The sequence below is a fragment of the Mesoplodon densirostris genome, chromosome 17, assembly GCF_025265405.1.
Source record: "Mesoplodon densirostris isolate mMesDen1 chromosome 17, mMesDen1 primary haplotype, whole genome shotgun sequence".
Taxonomy (NCBI): domain Eukaryota; kingdom Metazoa; phylum Chordata; class Mammalia; order Artiodactyla; family Ziphiidae; genus Mesoplodon; species Mesoplodon densirostris.
In genome coordinates, this window is record NC_082677.1 from 77167266 (window position 1) to 77182703 (window position 15438).

Sequence of the window (15438 nt, forward strand, 5' to 3'; positions counted from 1 at the left end):
GACTTCCCTGGCGGTGCGGTGGTTAAGACTTCGCCTTCCAGTGCAGGGGGTGTGGGTTCGAGCCCTGGTCGGGGAGCTAAGATCCCACATGCCTGCAGCCAGAAAAACAAAACGTAAGAACAGAAGCAATATTGTAACAAATTCAATAAAGACTTTAAAAATGGTCTACATCAAAAAAAAAAAAAAAAAAAAAAAAAAACCAAAACATGGAAAGTGAGTTTCATCCTGGAAATGACTGACCTGCCGAGACCTGGGAGCAGCGCCCCGCGCCCCCGTGCTCAGTGCTGCTCTTCTCTCTCCCCAGGTGGGCGGGGGCAGGACGGCAGCCCCGTCATCACCTTCCCCGACTACCCGGCCTTCGGTGACGTCCCCGACAAGGAGTTCCAGAATGTCATGACCTATCTCACCAGCATCCCCAGGTGCGTGTGGACAGGTCACTCTTTTATTTCAAGCAGAACTGGGTCCGTCCTCCAGAAAGGTAGGGAGACCTGCTCCAAGCCCACAGCCACGCTGGGCGGTGTGGCACCCAGCAGCCGAGGGGCGGGGGGATGATGCTGCCTGGGGGTCCCCCCCTCGGAAAAGGTGAGGGTGCCGATCTCCCGCCCAGCAGACGAGGGGGTGCCCTGCTAAGGCACTGGGGGCGCGGGTGCCGTCAGCCTCTCCCTCCGTCGGGTTTCGGAAGGCGGGTCACAGCTCGGTGAATTAAGTCTAATCTGGGAAACAGACCCGACAGCGAGTTTGACCGCCCGACACCTGTCCTATAGAAAGTGCTGGTCAGTGTCGTCCCGTCAGCACCAATCAGTGCCGGGGGGAGGGGGAGGCTGGGGGAGATCCTTCCAGATGCCTGCGGGGTGGAGGCGTTAAACTGGGGGAGCCCTCCCGACGGACGCGGGTGGGGAAGGTCACTTGGCAGAGAGAGCTGGGCGCCGCGCCCTGGGGCCCGCGGGGTGGGGTCTCTTCTGAGGCTTGGGTTACGGTGGCCACCGTCTCCGTCCTCCTCTGTACCCACCTCGCTGGGCCGGGCTCCGGGTGGCCGAGCCGAGGCGGGAGGTTCAGCCACTGTGCTGGGAGTGCGCAGCCTTCCTTGAGGGCCCCTCGGGCTGGCCTTGCCCCCTCGAGGGGCTTCACGGGGGCTTGCGATCCTGCAAAGTGTCTCCACTTGTCTTCTCCCGTGAAGTTACAGCCAGGAAGGCCATGGACAAGGTCCCTGGACCTCGGGGGATGGTGCTTGAGTAGGTCCAAGGGTCTGGAGAGTGGCGGGAAGGTGGATGCTGCCCGCATGGAGTGGCACAAGGGGTGTCGTTGGGGGAGGGGGACCCGGCACGGTGGGTCCAGCTCTCGGCGTGCCCAGCAGTGAGACGCAGAAAAGCCGCACAGCCTTGGCGGTGGGACACCGGGGACACCGGGGACAGGCCAGCAAGAGGCAGGGCAGGTGCACTCGGCACCGGTTCCAGGCGGTCCGGTGACGTAACAAGAAGACGGCGGCTGCTGGTGGCCGACCGCGGGCCCCCCCAGCGGTCTCACTGGCCCTCCGGGGGACGGGCTTGTGGCCAGCTCCCCAGGTCCCCTCCATGACATCCCCCAGGGGTGGGCGTTCCACGTCCAGGTGAGGCGTGGCCCTCCTCCCCGCCCCGTGAGCCCCCCAGCCCGTGCCTCTTGTCCCCCTGTGGCCGTCTTTTCCCCCATCTCCCGTGGTCCCCAGGCCTGTCTCAGACCAGGCAGTGGAGCTCACGGTGCAGTAAGGTCCGTGTGGATGCTGCCCGGGGAGGGGTCCGAGGCACTGTTCTCAGTCTGGCACCCGTGAGCCGTGAGAGAGGCCGCCTGAGCTCCGTGGAGGTTTCTGCCCATCTCCGTGGCTGGTGGGTTAGGGTCCAGTGACTCAGAGGCATCGGCAAAGGTGGGCGGGCTCTGCGCTCGTCCAGGGTCCCGGAGACCCCCGTGGCCTTCTTGCTGCCACCTTGTCTCTCTGTCTCTTCTCCTCCGGCCCCTGCATAGGGACGTACGGTCCGAAGTCCTGCGGTTAGAAGCTGCCATGAACCTTCTCCGTAGCTACGGGCACGGCCCTGCCGCCCCAGCCGAGGCGGTGGCCGGCCCTGGGCTCGGTGGTCGGCGTTGCCGCAGTGACCGGCCCGCTCAGTGCAGGCTGAACAGGGGCCCCGGGGGTGCTATATGTGGTCTCCCACTGCCCACCTACGATGGTGCGGTGGGGTGACCCTCCCCTGCCTGTGGGGGAATCTCAGGTTTCAGGTCACTCTCGGGTTTGGGAAGGTCAGAGGTCACGTTCTGTCTGGCAGCATCGTTAGCTGGCTCAGAGGCTAGCCTTCTCCCGGACGCAGCAGGCCGGCCTCTGTGCCCTCTCGAACCCTCCCTCCCCGGGTCACCACCCTCGCTAGTGCTGCGGCTCCTCAGGCCTCCTGGCCTCGGGGCCTTTGCACGCGCTCCCTCGGCCCGGTGGCGCCTCTTCGGGCTGCAGGCGCCCTCCTCTGGTAGGCCCTCCATCACACCCGCCACCCCCGGCCCCGGCCCACTGGCTCCCTGACTTCACGGGCTTAGCTGCAGTGTCCCCGTTACCTGACAGCTTGGCGTTGGTCTGTGTCTGGCCCTGCACGCAGGTCCCAAGAGCAGCAGGTGGTTCCTTGGTAAATATTTCCCGGACAAGTGGGCTTCGTCTGCAGAGAGCAAAGGCAGCTCAGGTGGTAAAGTCAGCCCGCGGCCTGACGGGACCGAGGCTCCCCCCGCGTCCCTCACCGCAGCTCGCTCACCTCCCCTTCAGGTGGGACCAGCACCTGTGTTTCTCTCCTTCTTTAAGGGGTTCTCACCCTGGTGCAGTGGAACCTCTCCAAACCTTGGTCTCCAAGGTCGCAAACAGACTCTGCCCGTGGATGCAAGGGCAAGAAACACGCTCCCCCTGAAGCTGAGGAGTGACGGTGGTCTCCTTGTACCTGGCGGGGCTGTGGTGCAGTGGACCTGGCCATGGGGCCAGCTTGAGCGCGTGCAGCCCAGACCTGTGGGCTCCATCTCGAGGGAGACGCGCGTGGCGTGGGGGTCGGCGTGTGTCCTGTTCACGTCTCTTCCTCCTAATGGAGGATGGTGGGGGTTCCCGTGGCCCCGACGCCCTCTCACACAGGGTGAAACCCCGGCGTCAGCACCAGACACCGTCCTTTCGCAGCTGGGTGCCGGGCCAGCGGGGGTGGGGCGGGTGCCCGGCAGGCTGTCAGGGAGGCGGGGAGGGGCCGCATTCCGAGCCCTTGGCCGCAGCGCCGTTGGGTGGGCTCCTCGGGGGTGGGGGGGGATCAGTCCCGAGCGAGGGCGGATTTGGGGGACCTCCCAAGAGTACGGAAGGGTGTCGCCCATCAGCTCACAGGCAGCTGCGTTTCCAGAAGGTTCAGCGCACGTCTCACGGGGCGGGGGGTGGGGGAGACACTCGGTGTCCGTGGGTCAAGCAGGGCCGGGCGCTGCCTGCCAAGGTCTCCCCTCCTGCGGGAACCCAGGGAGGGAGGGGCCGCCACCTGGTGGACGCAGCCAGCACTGCCGGCCCCAAGAAGAGGGGGAACCCCCCCTGCCCCCCCGCACAGGCCGGGCTTACCCTAGACAGCCCAGCACCAGCACGGCCTCCACGCGGGAGGGTGAGATCTGGGACCAGGCGCGCTGTAAAGGTCAACACGGATCACGTGGACGGACGGTCTCGTGCGGCTGCTGCTGAGAGTCGCTGAGTCCTATGGTCGGCCGCGAGCTTCCCTCTGTTCCCTGAAAAATACGCCTTCCTGCGCGTAGCTCTTGTCCCGTCATTACACACAGAGGACAGGAGCCCCAGGTGACATCTGGTTCACAGTCGTGGGTCATCTTGAAACCTTACACTGCCGGGCAGGCCTCGTCTGGACGCACCAGACGCACGTGAGCATGGAAACGCCTCCACGAGAGAAGCTGGGCTGCCTTGGTGATTTCTCAGCTGGCGGGTCCGCGGCCGCACCACGGGGCTGCTCCTGGGAGCCCGTTGTGGCTCAGGGGCCGGCTTCTCACGCCGATGCCTACAACCCTTGCGGTTCCTCTGGGGCTTGACCACCACCATCTGCCAGGCCGGTGGGGACAAGTCCAAGGACATGTGACCGTGACCCCCAGGCCCTGCCCGAAGAGTGGCTGTGACTGCAGCAGAACTCATGCCGGGGGTTGGGGGGTGCACATGGCAGAGGGAGCCGTTCAGGTCACCGCTGTGAGGGTTGGCCAGTGCTGGACACCCTTAGGACCTGGCAGGGGACAAAACAGGTAAAATCCTGTGCTCATGGTCTCAGAAAAGTAAATGAGATGCAAGGAGTGTGGGTTGCGGAAGAAGAAAAGCAAAGCAAAAGGGGGTGAAGGATGGGTGTGGGGAGAGGGGAGCCCCCGCCGACGGTGGCTTATGGGAGGTGAGGGGACCTCTGGCAGGGGGAGGTCCTCACAGGACCACCAGGGGGGTCTCAAGGGGGATGGTCCTCACAGGACCCCGGGGGGGTGTCAGTCGGGGGGACCTCAGTCATGGAGAGGGATCAGAGCCAGTGCAGTGAGCGTGGACACCTCCTTCCAGGATTTGCTCTCGAGGGGGGTGGGGAGATGGTCAGTGAGGGACGGGGGTGGGGCAGACAAGGCTTTCTTTTAAGATGAGGGAGATCACAGCATGTTTATGCTGATGGAAATTGCCCAATAAAAAAGGAAAGATTGTGACCATTTGATTCATTTACACCTGCCCTGTGTCTCCATGCAGGGCTTGGGTCCAGCACTCAGTAAATTGTGAGCGAGTCACGGAGCCGGGATGCCAGGCTCCAGGGCCCCTCCTCCCGTGATTCTGGAGTCTGGGTCCCCCCCACCCCCCATCCGCCTCTTACCCCTCTCACCCCTCCCTGTGGCAAAACCGAAGTTTCCAAGCTGATCCTCCTCTCCTGGTGAAGGCAGTCACCGGCGGCTTCCCCTGTGGGTGCAGGTGTACACACACACAAGACATGCACAGGGACATGCGTGCACTCACACACGCAGGGTCATAGGGGCTTCGGGCTGCCAACGCTGAGCCAGTAGGTGTCTGGCTTTTCTTTGAAGGACACACTTAGCCATCCTGGATGCCCTGCCACCCGGCAGCCCTGCAGGATCCCTGGGGGCGTCCCGCACCTACTCGCCCTGGGCTTGGAAGATAACATCGAGGATCACCTTCCTGCACAGCTGCCGTCCCTCCCAGCCCGGTGACGGCGCAGCTCAGGGGCTCCTAGATTCCTTGACGCCGATAAGGACGCTAACTTTCCATGGACCCGGGTCAGATCACCCAGCTGCTCGGGAGACAGAGGCACATCTGCCATCTGGCTTTTGTGGCAGGTCGTGTTCACCCCGAGGAGAGGTGCACGCAAAGAGGTCACCCCCACACAGGCGTGCGTCACACACCACACACATGTACACACACAGGCGTGCGTCACACACCACACACATGTACACACACAGGCGTGCATCACACACCACACACATGTACATGCAGGTGTGCATCACACACCACACACACGAATGCTGATACGTGCATAGGAGCGGGTGTGCACACCCCACGCAAGCGTGCACACCCCACGCGTGCACACATGTGCCCCCACTTGCAGTTGTATGGACTACGTGACGGGGAAAGGCAGCACGCGTGGGGATGGAGCAGGGTTGTAAATGCCGTTCTGAGGCCCCCAGCTGCGCGCTCGGGACACACGCAATGCCAAGCCCTGCAGCCAGGCCGCCTCTCGCCCTGCCTTCAGCCCCTGGCAGCACCTCCCTTCTCGCTGTGGCTGTGATTTCCATGTGAATTTTCAGTTGACTTGTGAATGTAAAGATAGAAAATGCGGCGTGAACGTGTCCCGAGCGATTCAAACGCACACGTGAAAAACCGTTGGCTTTCACGCTCCCCGCAGGAAACCACAGTCAAGCATGTCGCTCCGTCCGTGCGCAAATGCCCCCCCACCAGACGGCAGCGCGGCCCCTCCCTGGTCCACGGCGTGTGGCGCGCGTCCTCGTAGACGGCGCCCGGCCTGTCCTTTGGCGGCTGCGCTGCAGCCTTGGGTGTGGACGGACCGGGCCGGTGAGCCCCGACCTGTGGCCACCACCCCTCCACCCCCTGCAGCCTTGCCCCCCACGTGGCCGGTGTGGCGCTCTGTTCTGAGGCCGGACACCTTGAAGGTGAGCCCGTTTGTACCGGCCGTCAGGCGCTCTGGCCGGGGGTGATGCTTCCCCGCGGCTCGCGTAATTAGCAAGTCAAGGGCCGTGCCTGCTGTTTGCTGTCCATTTGCTGTCCAGTGGCCTGGCTCAGCCCGTTGCCCCACGTGGCCTGGAGCTCAGGGACCCCTGCCTGCTGGGGCAGCCTCTCCACAGGGGTCCTGTCTCTCTGTCCTCCCGATCTTGTTCTCCTGTGGAGCCAGAGGCGGCCCGGCTCAGAACTCTTCCTTTGTTGTAATGATCTTTCTCTGTCACCACCATCTAGCGTGACAGCCACTGGCCACGTGTAGCCATTTAAATTGAAACTAACTAAATGGCAACGCTCAGTTCCTGGGCCGGGCTAGCTGTCCTGCAGTTCCCAGGGGCCAGTGGCTGCCATATCGGGCAGCTCAGAAGTGGGACGCCCCCACCTGTTGGGCACGCGGCTGTGATGGGGCGGCATCCAGCTAACAGCGGCCATGGCCTTCACCTGTGGGGGGAAGGGCGAGAGACCTGCCCGGGAGGAGGGGTGCAGCCCTGCCCTGCTTGGGAACAGCGACAGGTCCCCGTGAGGGGAGCCCAAGAGGCGTGGGCGTGGGCTTGGGGAGCCCCTCCCTCGCTGCCATCAGAGCGCCCAGGCTGCACCCAGCAGCTCGTGCACATGGGGGGTCGCCACGCCCAGAGGCCTCCTCATCTAGGGTTTCAGCTCCAGGTGCAGAGGACGTGCCTGAGGCAGCGCCGGGCGCAGCGGAGTCGGGACAGCGGAGCGACTGGGTCTCAGGACCCACTTGGAGGGCAGGAGCCAGACGGCAGGCAGCTGGGGCTGCAGCAGCGACGTGGAGCCTCTGGCAGGTAACCAGGTAGCAGGGATTCCGGACTTGCCGAGGTGGTGCAGGCGTCTTCGTGCCCTCGGGGGAGCAGTTCGCTCTGTTACAAAGAGGTGGCCGATAGTGTGTGTGTACGTGCGCGTGTCTTTTTTTCTTTCCATGTATTTAAGGAAGCTATGTGCTTGGTGAGTTTTTCCCCCAACATAATTTTCTAGTTGTGGGAAAATACACATACTTCTCGGCGTCCTAACTATTTCTAAGTGCACAGCTCAGTGGTGTTACGCGCACGCTGCTGTGCAGCAGACTCCAGAATTTGTCGTCTTGTAGAACTGAAGCTCTGTCCCCGTGAAAGGCTCCCTCCCCTCCCCTCCCCCAGCGTGGGCCCCACCGTCCGCTTTCTGTCTCTGTGAATCCGACTCCTCCAAGGACCTCGCGTGAGTGGAATCAGACCGGATGTGTCACTCTGGGGTGGCTTATTTCTCTGAGCATCATGTCCTTGAGGTTCACCCGTGTTGTAGCAGGTGTCAGGGTTTCCTTCCTTTCTGAGGCTGAGTGATACCCCGTTGCGTGGATGGACCACATTGTGTTCATCCATCGTCTGTTGGAGGAGGCTGTGCTTTGAGATAGATTAAAATCAGTCTTTGAAAACCAGGTGCATACTCCAGTTTCCTTCTGTGCCAGGTGGGTCCCTGTAGACGGGGCCCGGGGCTGCACATTGACCTCTTCGTTTTCTAAGAAAGACCCTCCTACTACTGCACATGCGTCGGTTCAAACAAATCTTGAGTATGTTCACGTTGATGTGGATGTGGAAAAAACAACTCAAATATAAAGAACAAAAAATGCAAGTTTTCAGGCTCTTTGGAGAAATCCCTGTGTTTTTGTAAGTGGTGGACTGTTTCCTTTGGGTCGTGAGGACGAGGTGACGGCCCTGCTGTGGGTCAGGGCTCCCTGGCCGGTCCTGCTCTCCCCGTGTGCGTCTGACCCTGACGGGGCTGCTGTAGCCTTGAGAACAGGTATGGTACCGTTACCAAGCGTGAGAGAGTTCTTTAAAAGGGTCTGACGTTTTTCGTGCCGTTGTGCTTTCTGGGATGAAAAGCTGACCAGCATTAAGAGAACCATATTGCACACGTGATATAACAGGTGCAGCTTTTGAATCACAAGAAGAGGGAAGAGACAGCCAGGTAAGAAAGGCTTAGGCTTGAACGCTCAGGGCTACGTTCAAAGTCACGGTGTTTGAACCTGGCAGGTAAGTCACAGGCAGAGAGGAAACGGGCTACGGCATTTCGCTTACAAAAGGAAGACAGGGAAATAAAATCTTTGTAACATTCGCAACCTCTGTAGACCAGGGTCAAAACATGGGATGAAAAGAGAGAAGAAAGGACAAAGAAGTACCGTCAGGTCCCCACCTGCAGGGGCGGTCGGGACGGTGGGGCAGGTCCTGCCTGAACCCGTGTGTTCTACAAGCCAGCCTGTGCCCCCCAACCCCCAGCTGCAGCCTCCACCCGTACCCCAGCCCCCTGCCTGGCCTGCCCACCCCGAGGACTGGCCCAGCCCCAGGGCCCACCTGCTTGGCCAGGGCCGCTGGAGGAGGCGGGACATTCTCTCCCACGGGCCCCTGGGGATGCACTGCCCTGCCACCTGCCAGGCTGGTCTGGGATGGGTGCCAGCCTGCCGGCGCCTCCTTCCAGGGCCTGCCTGGCCCGCTGGCTCCCGTTGCTGAGCTTGGTTTCCCTGCCTGGTGCCAGGCCTAGCTGGCCTCTGTCAAGGTGGCCCTGAGAACGCTCACCCTCACCCCAGCCGTGGTCCTTCCCACCGGGAGCTCCACGCGTGCCGAGCGAGGCCATGCCGGGCCTGGTGTCCCCGCCTGTCTCTGCTCTGTGACGTGTTGGGTCTGAGAACGAGGTGCAGCCCCGCAGGAGCTGGTCAGGGTGACGCCGGGTGACCGCGGCCTCACTGCGGGGACCCACCCAGCCCAGCCCTTGTTCCCGGGCCACCCTCATGCTGCTCATGCCCGACGAAGGGGAGGTCAGACCACAGCTGGCCATGCCTCCGGCCACCCAGGGCCACCCTGAGGAGTTAGCAGGCCTGAGGTGTTAGAGAGGACACCATGCCTGCGTGAGCTCTGGGCCTTTTTTGATTGTTTAGGCCCAAAGCGAGCTCATCAGCCTCACTCAGCGGCTGGGCAGCCATCCAGTGGCCCCTCGGAGCGGCTGTTGGGACATTGCGGGCTGACGGCCGTGCGTCCACAGGGCCGCACGTGTCCAGGGTCCCGGGGGCTTTTGCCCACGTGGCTGCAGTTTCTGGATTACTTGCTCCAGTTTCCCCCACTGCCACCACCCTCAGCACAGTCACCCCGAGGCCTGGCCCACAAGGAACCCTGGGGGCCGGCCTCTTGTGCAATGTGAGCGTCAGCCACCCGCCCTCTCCCCTGGGCATGTGAGGTCACAGACACGGGAGACGGGAGACGGGACCCTCCTTAGTGCGGAGTGACGGGCCCCCGGGGTGCTGAGCCCTGGCTCCTGGGGGCTGGGCACATCACACGGCCTTGCTCTGGGGCTGCAGTCATGTGGGCAGAGGGGGCCTTGGAGGGTCCCTACGTCCTTACATAAGGTGCCTTCTGTTACGCCTGTGTGCCTCTGAGCCAGCGTTCCCAAAACGTGGTCAGAGACGGGAGAGGGGCAGGGAGGAGAGCTCTCGTGGCCCCCAGCCAGGTGCTGGTGCACGGGCGTCGTCACCATCCACCCCTGGGGCTGGGGCCAGGTCCCCTGCAGAGGAGGGGCCCTGCCTGGCCTGACACAGGAGGCAGCCCAGGGGTGGGCGGGAGGAAGGGCGGCTTTATCCCGCAGGGTGGACTCGGCCTGGGGGTCTGGACTCAGAGCCAGGCCGCGGGCCCCACCCGGTCTGTGCTCCCCAGCTGTGTGACTCTGGGCGGACGACTTAGCCTCTCTGGGCCTCTGGCTCATTGTGAGGACTGAGGGAAGACTAGCCCCCGGCTTCAGTGCAGTGCCTGCCAGGAGGGGGGACCCGGGCGGGGCCTCGGCCACACCTTCCCTCGCACGACCCCACTGGGCAGCCGCGGGCCGCAGGCAGGTGACCGCAGAGCTCGGGCCTGAGCGTTTTCACACACCGGGAGCCGGGAGCTGCCGGGCCGATCGCTGCCCCGCTGGGAAACCCGCCCTCCGGGACACGTTCGTGTGGATCCAGTAAATCCCTCCTATCTCTCTTGAAATTCTCTTCGTCAGCGATGGTGTCGTTGGCGCCTTGGCGTCTTCATCGTGTTTGCTGTCAGCGCCGTCCACTGAGGTCGCGACGGAGGCTTTGGCGTTCCAGACTTTCTACCGTAAAGGCTTCCAAATGCGCAGCGCGAGCTAAAGACCCCAAGGGACGGGGGTGGGGGTGGCAGGGGGACGTGTTAGTGACGCGGGCGGTGGGGCGCGAGGCCCTGGGCCGCGTGCTCCGTGAGTGGCCAGGCCACCAGCCCTGCTCGTGCGTGAGCGTGACAGGCCGCCGAGGGCAGCGGGGTCAGCGCAGGGGCCACGGGAGAACGTTCCGGGCCCAGAACCACAGCTGACACCCTGAGGCCTGTTGTGGAGTCACAAGGGGTGCCGGGGAGCCAGGCCAGCTCTGTCTTGGGGGAAGGGAGACGGCTGCACAGCAGCCGCCGCTGCATAGAGCGCACGGCGGGCTTGCCGCCATCGTCAGGCTTTGCTCCCGCGGCAGCCCCGGAGGTGGACACTGTTCGGGTCCCACTTTTGCTTCTCACTGAGTGGCCCGTCCAGGTGGCGCCGAGGAACGGCCGGCCTGGCTTGTGGTGACAGGCCCGTGTCCCCCGCACGTGGCACCTGCCCCGGGCTGTGCTCCTCTCGGTAGCCCCCCACGGGCGGGTGGCCTGGGAGCGTGTCTCAGACCCCTGTGCCGGCGGGGCCCGTGCCTGGCGGGGTGGCCGCCTGCTCAGGGGAAGTGAGTCTCTTGCACTTTAGGAAGAGTGAGATCCAGGCGGCTGGGCCTCAGACCCGGGCCGGCCCCCCAGCACGAACCGCAGGGCAGCTCCCCTGTGAGACAGAGGGAGGGTGGGGCGGAGTGCAGACACAGCCTGTGGAGAAGCCGCCGTGGTTGGTCTCATCAGGGGACCGCGTGGGACTTGTCCCCCCAGGGGAGGGGCCGCCGAGAGGGGCAGTCTCGGCAGAGCACCGGCGAGTGGACGGGGCGGGGCCTGCGCAGCCGCCCGATGCGCTGCCTTCTCGCGCCGGCTGAGCCCCGGCTCCCGTGGCCGAGACTGGGAGGCTTCAGGAGCCCGCCTGGGGCTGCCCAGAGGAAAGCTTGTGCCCGTGACACTGACCGAGGAGCCCCGGGCTCCTGACCGCCCCGGCCAGAGCCGGCACCAGGCTTCGGGGCCATCTCAGCTTCGACTGCCCTGGCCGCCCAGATCAGGCCCTGGGGCCGCCGTCCATGTGGATCGCCTGCTGCTGGGTGTGGCGGGGGTGCGGGGCAAGGCGGCTGTGATCCCAGGTACCTGGCACTTAAGCCCGAGTGGTAAACAAAATAAAACTTCCCTCCGTGGGAGCTGAGCCCGATTAGAAGCCAGTTCTGTCGGGGGCGCCGTGTCGTCCGCGAGACCGTCATCGGCCTGGCTGTGCGCGCTCTGACGTCAGCAGCAGAAACCAAAACTGACCTCTGTCTGTGCTTTTACCCGGAAGTTCTGTGCTGTCTCTGGAACAGGTAGCGTTGGACAGGTGGAGCCTTTCACCTTCAGGTGCGCTGACACACAGTCAGCGGCGCGCACGCGCCGCACAGGCGTGACTGTGTGTCCGTCACCGGTGCTGCTCTGACAGAGAGCGTTTGGGCCGTTTCTGCTCTGACTTTGGTTACATGATGTTCCCAGCAGGTGGAGCACCACCACCAGCCGCCTGATTTCTGTGTGTCCCGTGTATTTCTGGTTTTCATTTAAACCGTATGTTTAAGGGTATGTTCGGAGGCTTGGAAATGAGCAGTTCCAGTCGGAGCCTCGGCCTGCCCTCTCATTGCTCCGCGCGGATCGGCCGGCGTGGGCACTGCCGCCCTGCAGCTGGCTCACGGTGGCGGGCTCGGCCGAGGGGAGACGCCTCCTGGTCTCTGCAGTGACTCAGACGCCGCGTCAGGCTCAGTGGGGACGGGGCTGTCGTCACCGGGTGCTCAGCGTCGTTCTCACACATGCTGCTGCTGCGAGAAGCCTCATCTTGTCTCCCGTCCCCGGCAGACGCGCGTGCACCTCCGGGCGCCTCGGGGCTTTTCTCCCCGAGCTGTGGCCGTGCCTTCAAGAGCGATTTTGTGTCGTGGATGAATTCGGGGACCCCAGATGCTGGGACTAACGTGACGTGTGGGTCATAGGCTCACTGTGAAGGGCTGGGCCGGCCGGTCCACTTGCAAGGGAAGATGACCAGCTCTGACTGGAACAGCTGGGCTCCAGGAAGCATGGGCCCTGCCTACCTCCCTGTGCCGTGAGCTGGTTGGTGTCAGGCTGGGAAATGAACAACACAGAGTCTGTCCGTCCGTCTCGGGTCAGAGCGAGCCCTGGAAGGTGCCCGTGAGCTCAGGGAAGCCCCGCAGGTGGCTCGATGCTTTCCTGGCACGCGGCGCCCCTGGCAGTGTGTGGAGCAGCCTGAGGGCCACAGGAGGAGCCGGTTTGCTCCGAGCTCTTCCCAGAGATGGATGGCAGGGAAGACCCATCCTCCAGCGGCACCCTGAGCGCAGCTCTCTCCTCCTCTCAGCCTGCAGGATGCTGGCATCGGGTTCATCCTGGTCATAGACCGCAGGCAGGACAAATGGACCTCAGTCAAGGCGTCCATCCTGAGAATAGCGGTAAGTGTCGGTACCGCGCCCGGGACCCCCACCCCCTCCTCCTGGGCGGGTGACGCGGCCTTTCCTGCCTGCTGGCACTCTGGGTTCTGGCCTGTGCTGCTCGGTGGGGCGCCCGCTCGGAGCACCAGCCTGGGGCCTGGGGCAGGGCCAGCCCACACCTCCCTGGCTTCCTCAAGTTGCTAGCACAAGTGTGTGTGCATGTGTGTGCATGTCTGTGCACGTGTGTGCATGCCTGTGTGTTCTCAAGTGGGTTATAACTCTCGGGGGCTGTGTTATAATTTGAAAACAATCTCCCCAGCCTGTTTGTCTCTGACGTTGAGTATGTGAGATGCTCAGGACACACCATGCAGTCATTCTTGAGGGTGATGAGAGTGTCACAGAAACCTTCAGGCGACAAGTTTGGGGATTATATTGAACAGCTTTTCCTATGTGACTTTCTCCTTCTAAACGGGCTGTTTCTTCTTTAGTCTTACGACTAAGTCAGACTAGTAGCCGTCCTTGGTGGCCCTCGTGGCCACGTGGAGACCCTCCTGGTCCGCGGACTGCAGGCGGAAGAGCCGCTGGTCTGTGGTGCTGCTGTGCCGTTTTTAGCCGCGGGAATAGCTGAAGAGGGAAGCTGAAGTCAGCAGAAAGCCCCCAATCTTATTTTCGGCGGCGGCTTGGCCCTGCTCCTGAGCTGGGTGCGGAGCGCTTCTCCCCGGCTGAGTTTCACCCACCCTTGCCTCCCCACAGCCAGAGGACCGGGAAGTTTGCTGCTCTGCAGGCAGAGTGACCCCGACCGACCCCCGGTGGGGGGACGGTCCCCCAGGCTCTTGCTCTGGGTCTTGTTCTGGCCTCTGTGGGGCTCTTGCTGGGCTGGGGTCTGGATGGGGCGGGAGAACTGGTCCCTCCTCCCGGCTGCCTCATTACTTCCTCTGGACAGCGCTTCAGGCTCCGTATCTGCCCCGACGCTCACGACCGACAGGGTCCTGTGCAAACCCGTCCCGGGGCTGCCCAGGCCCTGCTTCGTCCTCCTGACAAAGCGACTCCCTCACCGCCCTTGCTTCCCGCCCCCACCAGGCACACACTCTCTGCGTCACCGTTTGTCTGCAACAAATCGAAACACTTCAGGACATTTCAAAAGAAGCATATTCACGTAGTATATAAATGTTTCATTGTCAGCTTTCCTTTGTTTTTAAATCCTTAGAAGCTCACAGAGGACTTTGATGTGCCATCACCAGTTCACAGCCAGCATGTCCATTTCATTATGTTAAATTTTAAAATAAATTTGCGCATGGTGTCACCTGACAGCCCAAATTAAGGATTAAATTGTAAAAGCCACTGGGGTCAGATGCACAAAGGACTTAACAACACATTTTTCTTGAATCAATAACTCAGTAAATTAGTCCTGAGCTGGTGGCCAAGAAGTTTCCAGTCAAGTGTGTTGCTGTTTTAAAAGGTAACACTGTTATAATAACATTTTCGAGTCCAGTAATCTGCCCAGTTCTTTCGCGTTTGTCTATCAGTGGTTTGAACCACCGCTCGGGCACGTCGTGGTGTGCACGGGCGTCTGAGTCAGCCGCTTTGCCGTGATGGTCACGGGCATCCCTGTGGGTCCAGGCCTTGCCACACGCCACACCCTGGGGGGCCCTCACCCAGAGCCAGGGTGGCTGCCACTCATCCCTCCATACCCGCCCCTAGCGGCACCCCCCAACCCTGGAGCAGGGCTGCACTCAGTCCCTGCCTGGCCTCCCTTCCTGGGAGGGTACCCTCATTCTCTGTTTGCACGCCGTGGTCCCTCGAGGCCACAGCCAACCCCATCCACCGTTGTGTGGCCGGCACCCAGCCCGGACCCGGGCGAGACAGGAGCGCTGTGAATATCTCTTGAGCTGATCAGCCACTCCTGGTCAGATAATAAGAGATTCTCCAAATGCGGTATTGTTTTCTAAGAAACAGATACATTATTTTTAAAACCTGAGTAATCATCGAGATTGCCAGTGGCCCAAGGTAGACCTGTTGTAGGGTCAGGCTCTCCCGTGGCCAAGTATAAACATAGTTTTACTCTTCATCCAGTTTTTTTTTTTTTTTTTTTTTTTTTGGCTGTGTTGGGTCTTCGTTGCTGTGCGCGGGCTTTCTCTAGTTGCGGCGAGCGGGGGCTACTCTTCGTTGCGGTGCGCGGGCTTCTCATTGCGGTGGATTCTCTTGTTGCGGAGCACGGGCTCTAGGCGCGCGGGCTTCAGTAGTTGTGGCTCATGGGCTCAGTAGTTGTGGTGCACGGACTTAGTTACTCTGTGGCATGTGGGATCTTCCCAGACCAGGGTTCGAACCCATGCCCCCTGAATTGGCAGGCGGATTCTTAACCACTGCACCACCAGGGAAGTCCCTTCATCCAGTTTATAATGAGATGAATTTCTGAAGAGAGCTGGCTCATCTTCAAAACTTTGTGAAAATCATAACTGAAAAGTTAGGGGCTTCCCTGGTGGCGCAGTGGTTGAGAGTCCGCCTGCCGATGCAGGGGACACGGGTTCGTGCCCCGGTCCGGGAAGATCCCACGTGCCGCGGAGCGGCTGGGCCCGTGAGCCATGGCCGCTGAGCCTGCGCGTCCGGAGCC

At 62.2% G+C, this 15438-nt stretch overlaps 1 protein-coding gene across 2 annotated transcripts in view; it reads left to right on the plus strand.

Annotated features, from left to right (window-relative positions):
• The window catches only part of MCF2L (MCF.2 cell line derived transforming sequence like), an 87258-nt gene that overhangs the window by 41214 nt on the left and 30606 nt on the right, over window positions 1–15438 (plus strand). For both annotated transcript variants that reach the window (XM_060079620.1, XM_060079621.1), the window contains exons 3-4: window positions 305–419; window positions 12758–12848. In XM_060079620.1, coding sequence (XP_059935603.1) covers window positions 305–419; window positions 12758–12848 — 206 coding nt within the window. The remainder of the gene's footprint in view (window positions 1–304; window positions 420–12757; window positions 12849–15438) is intronic.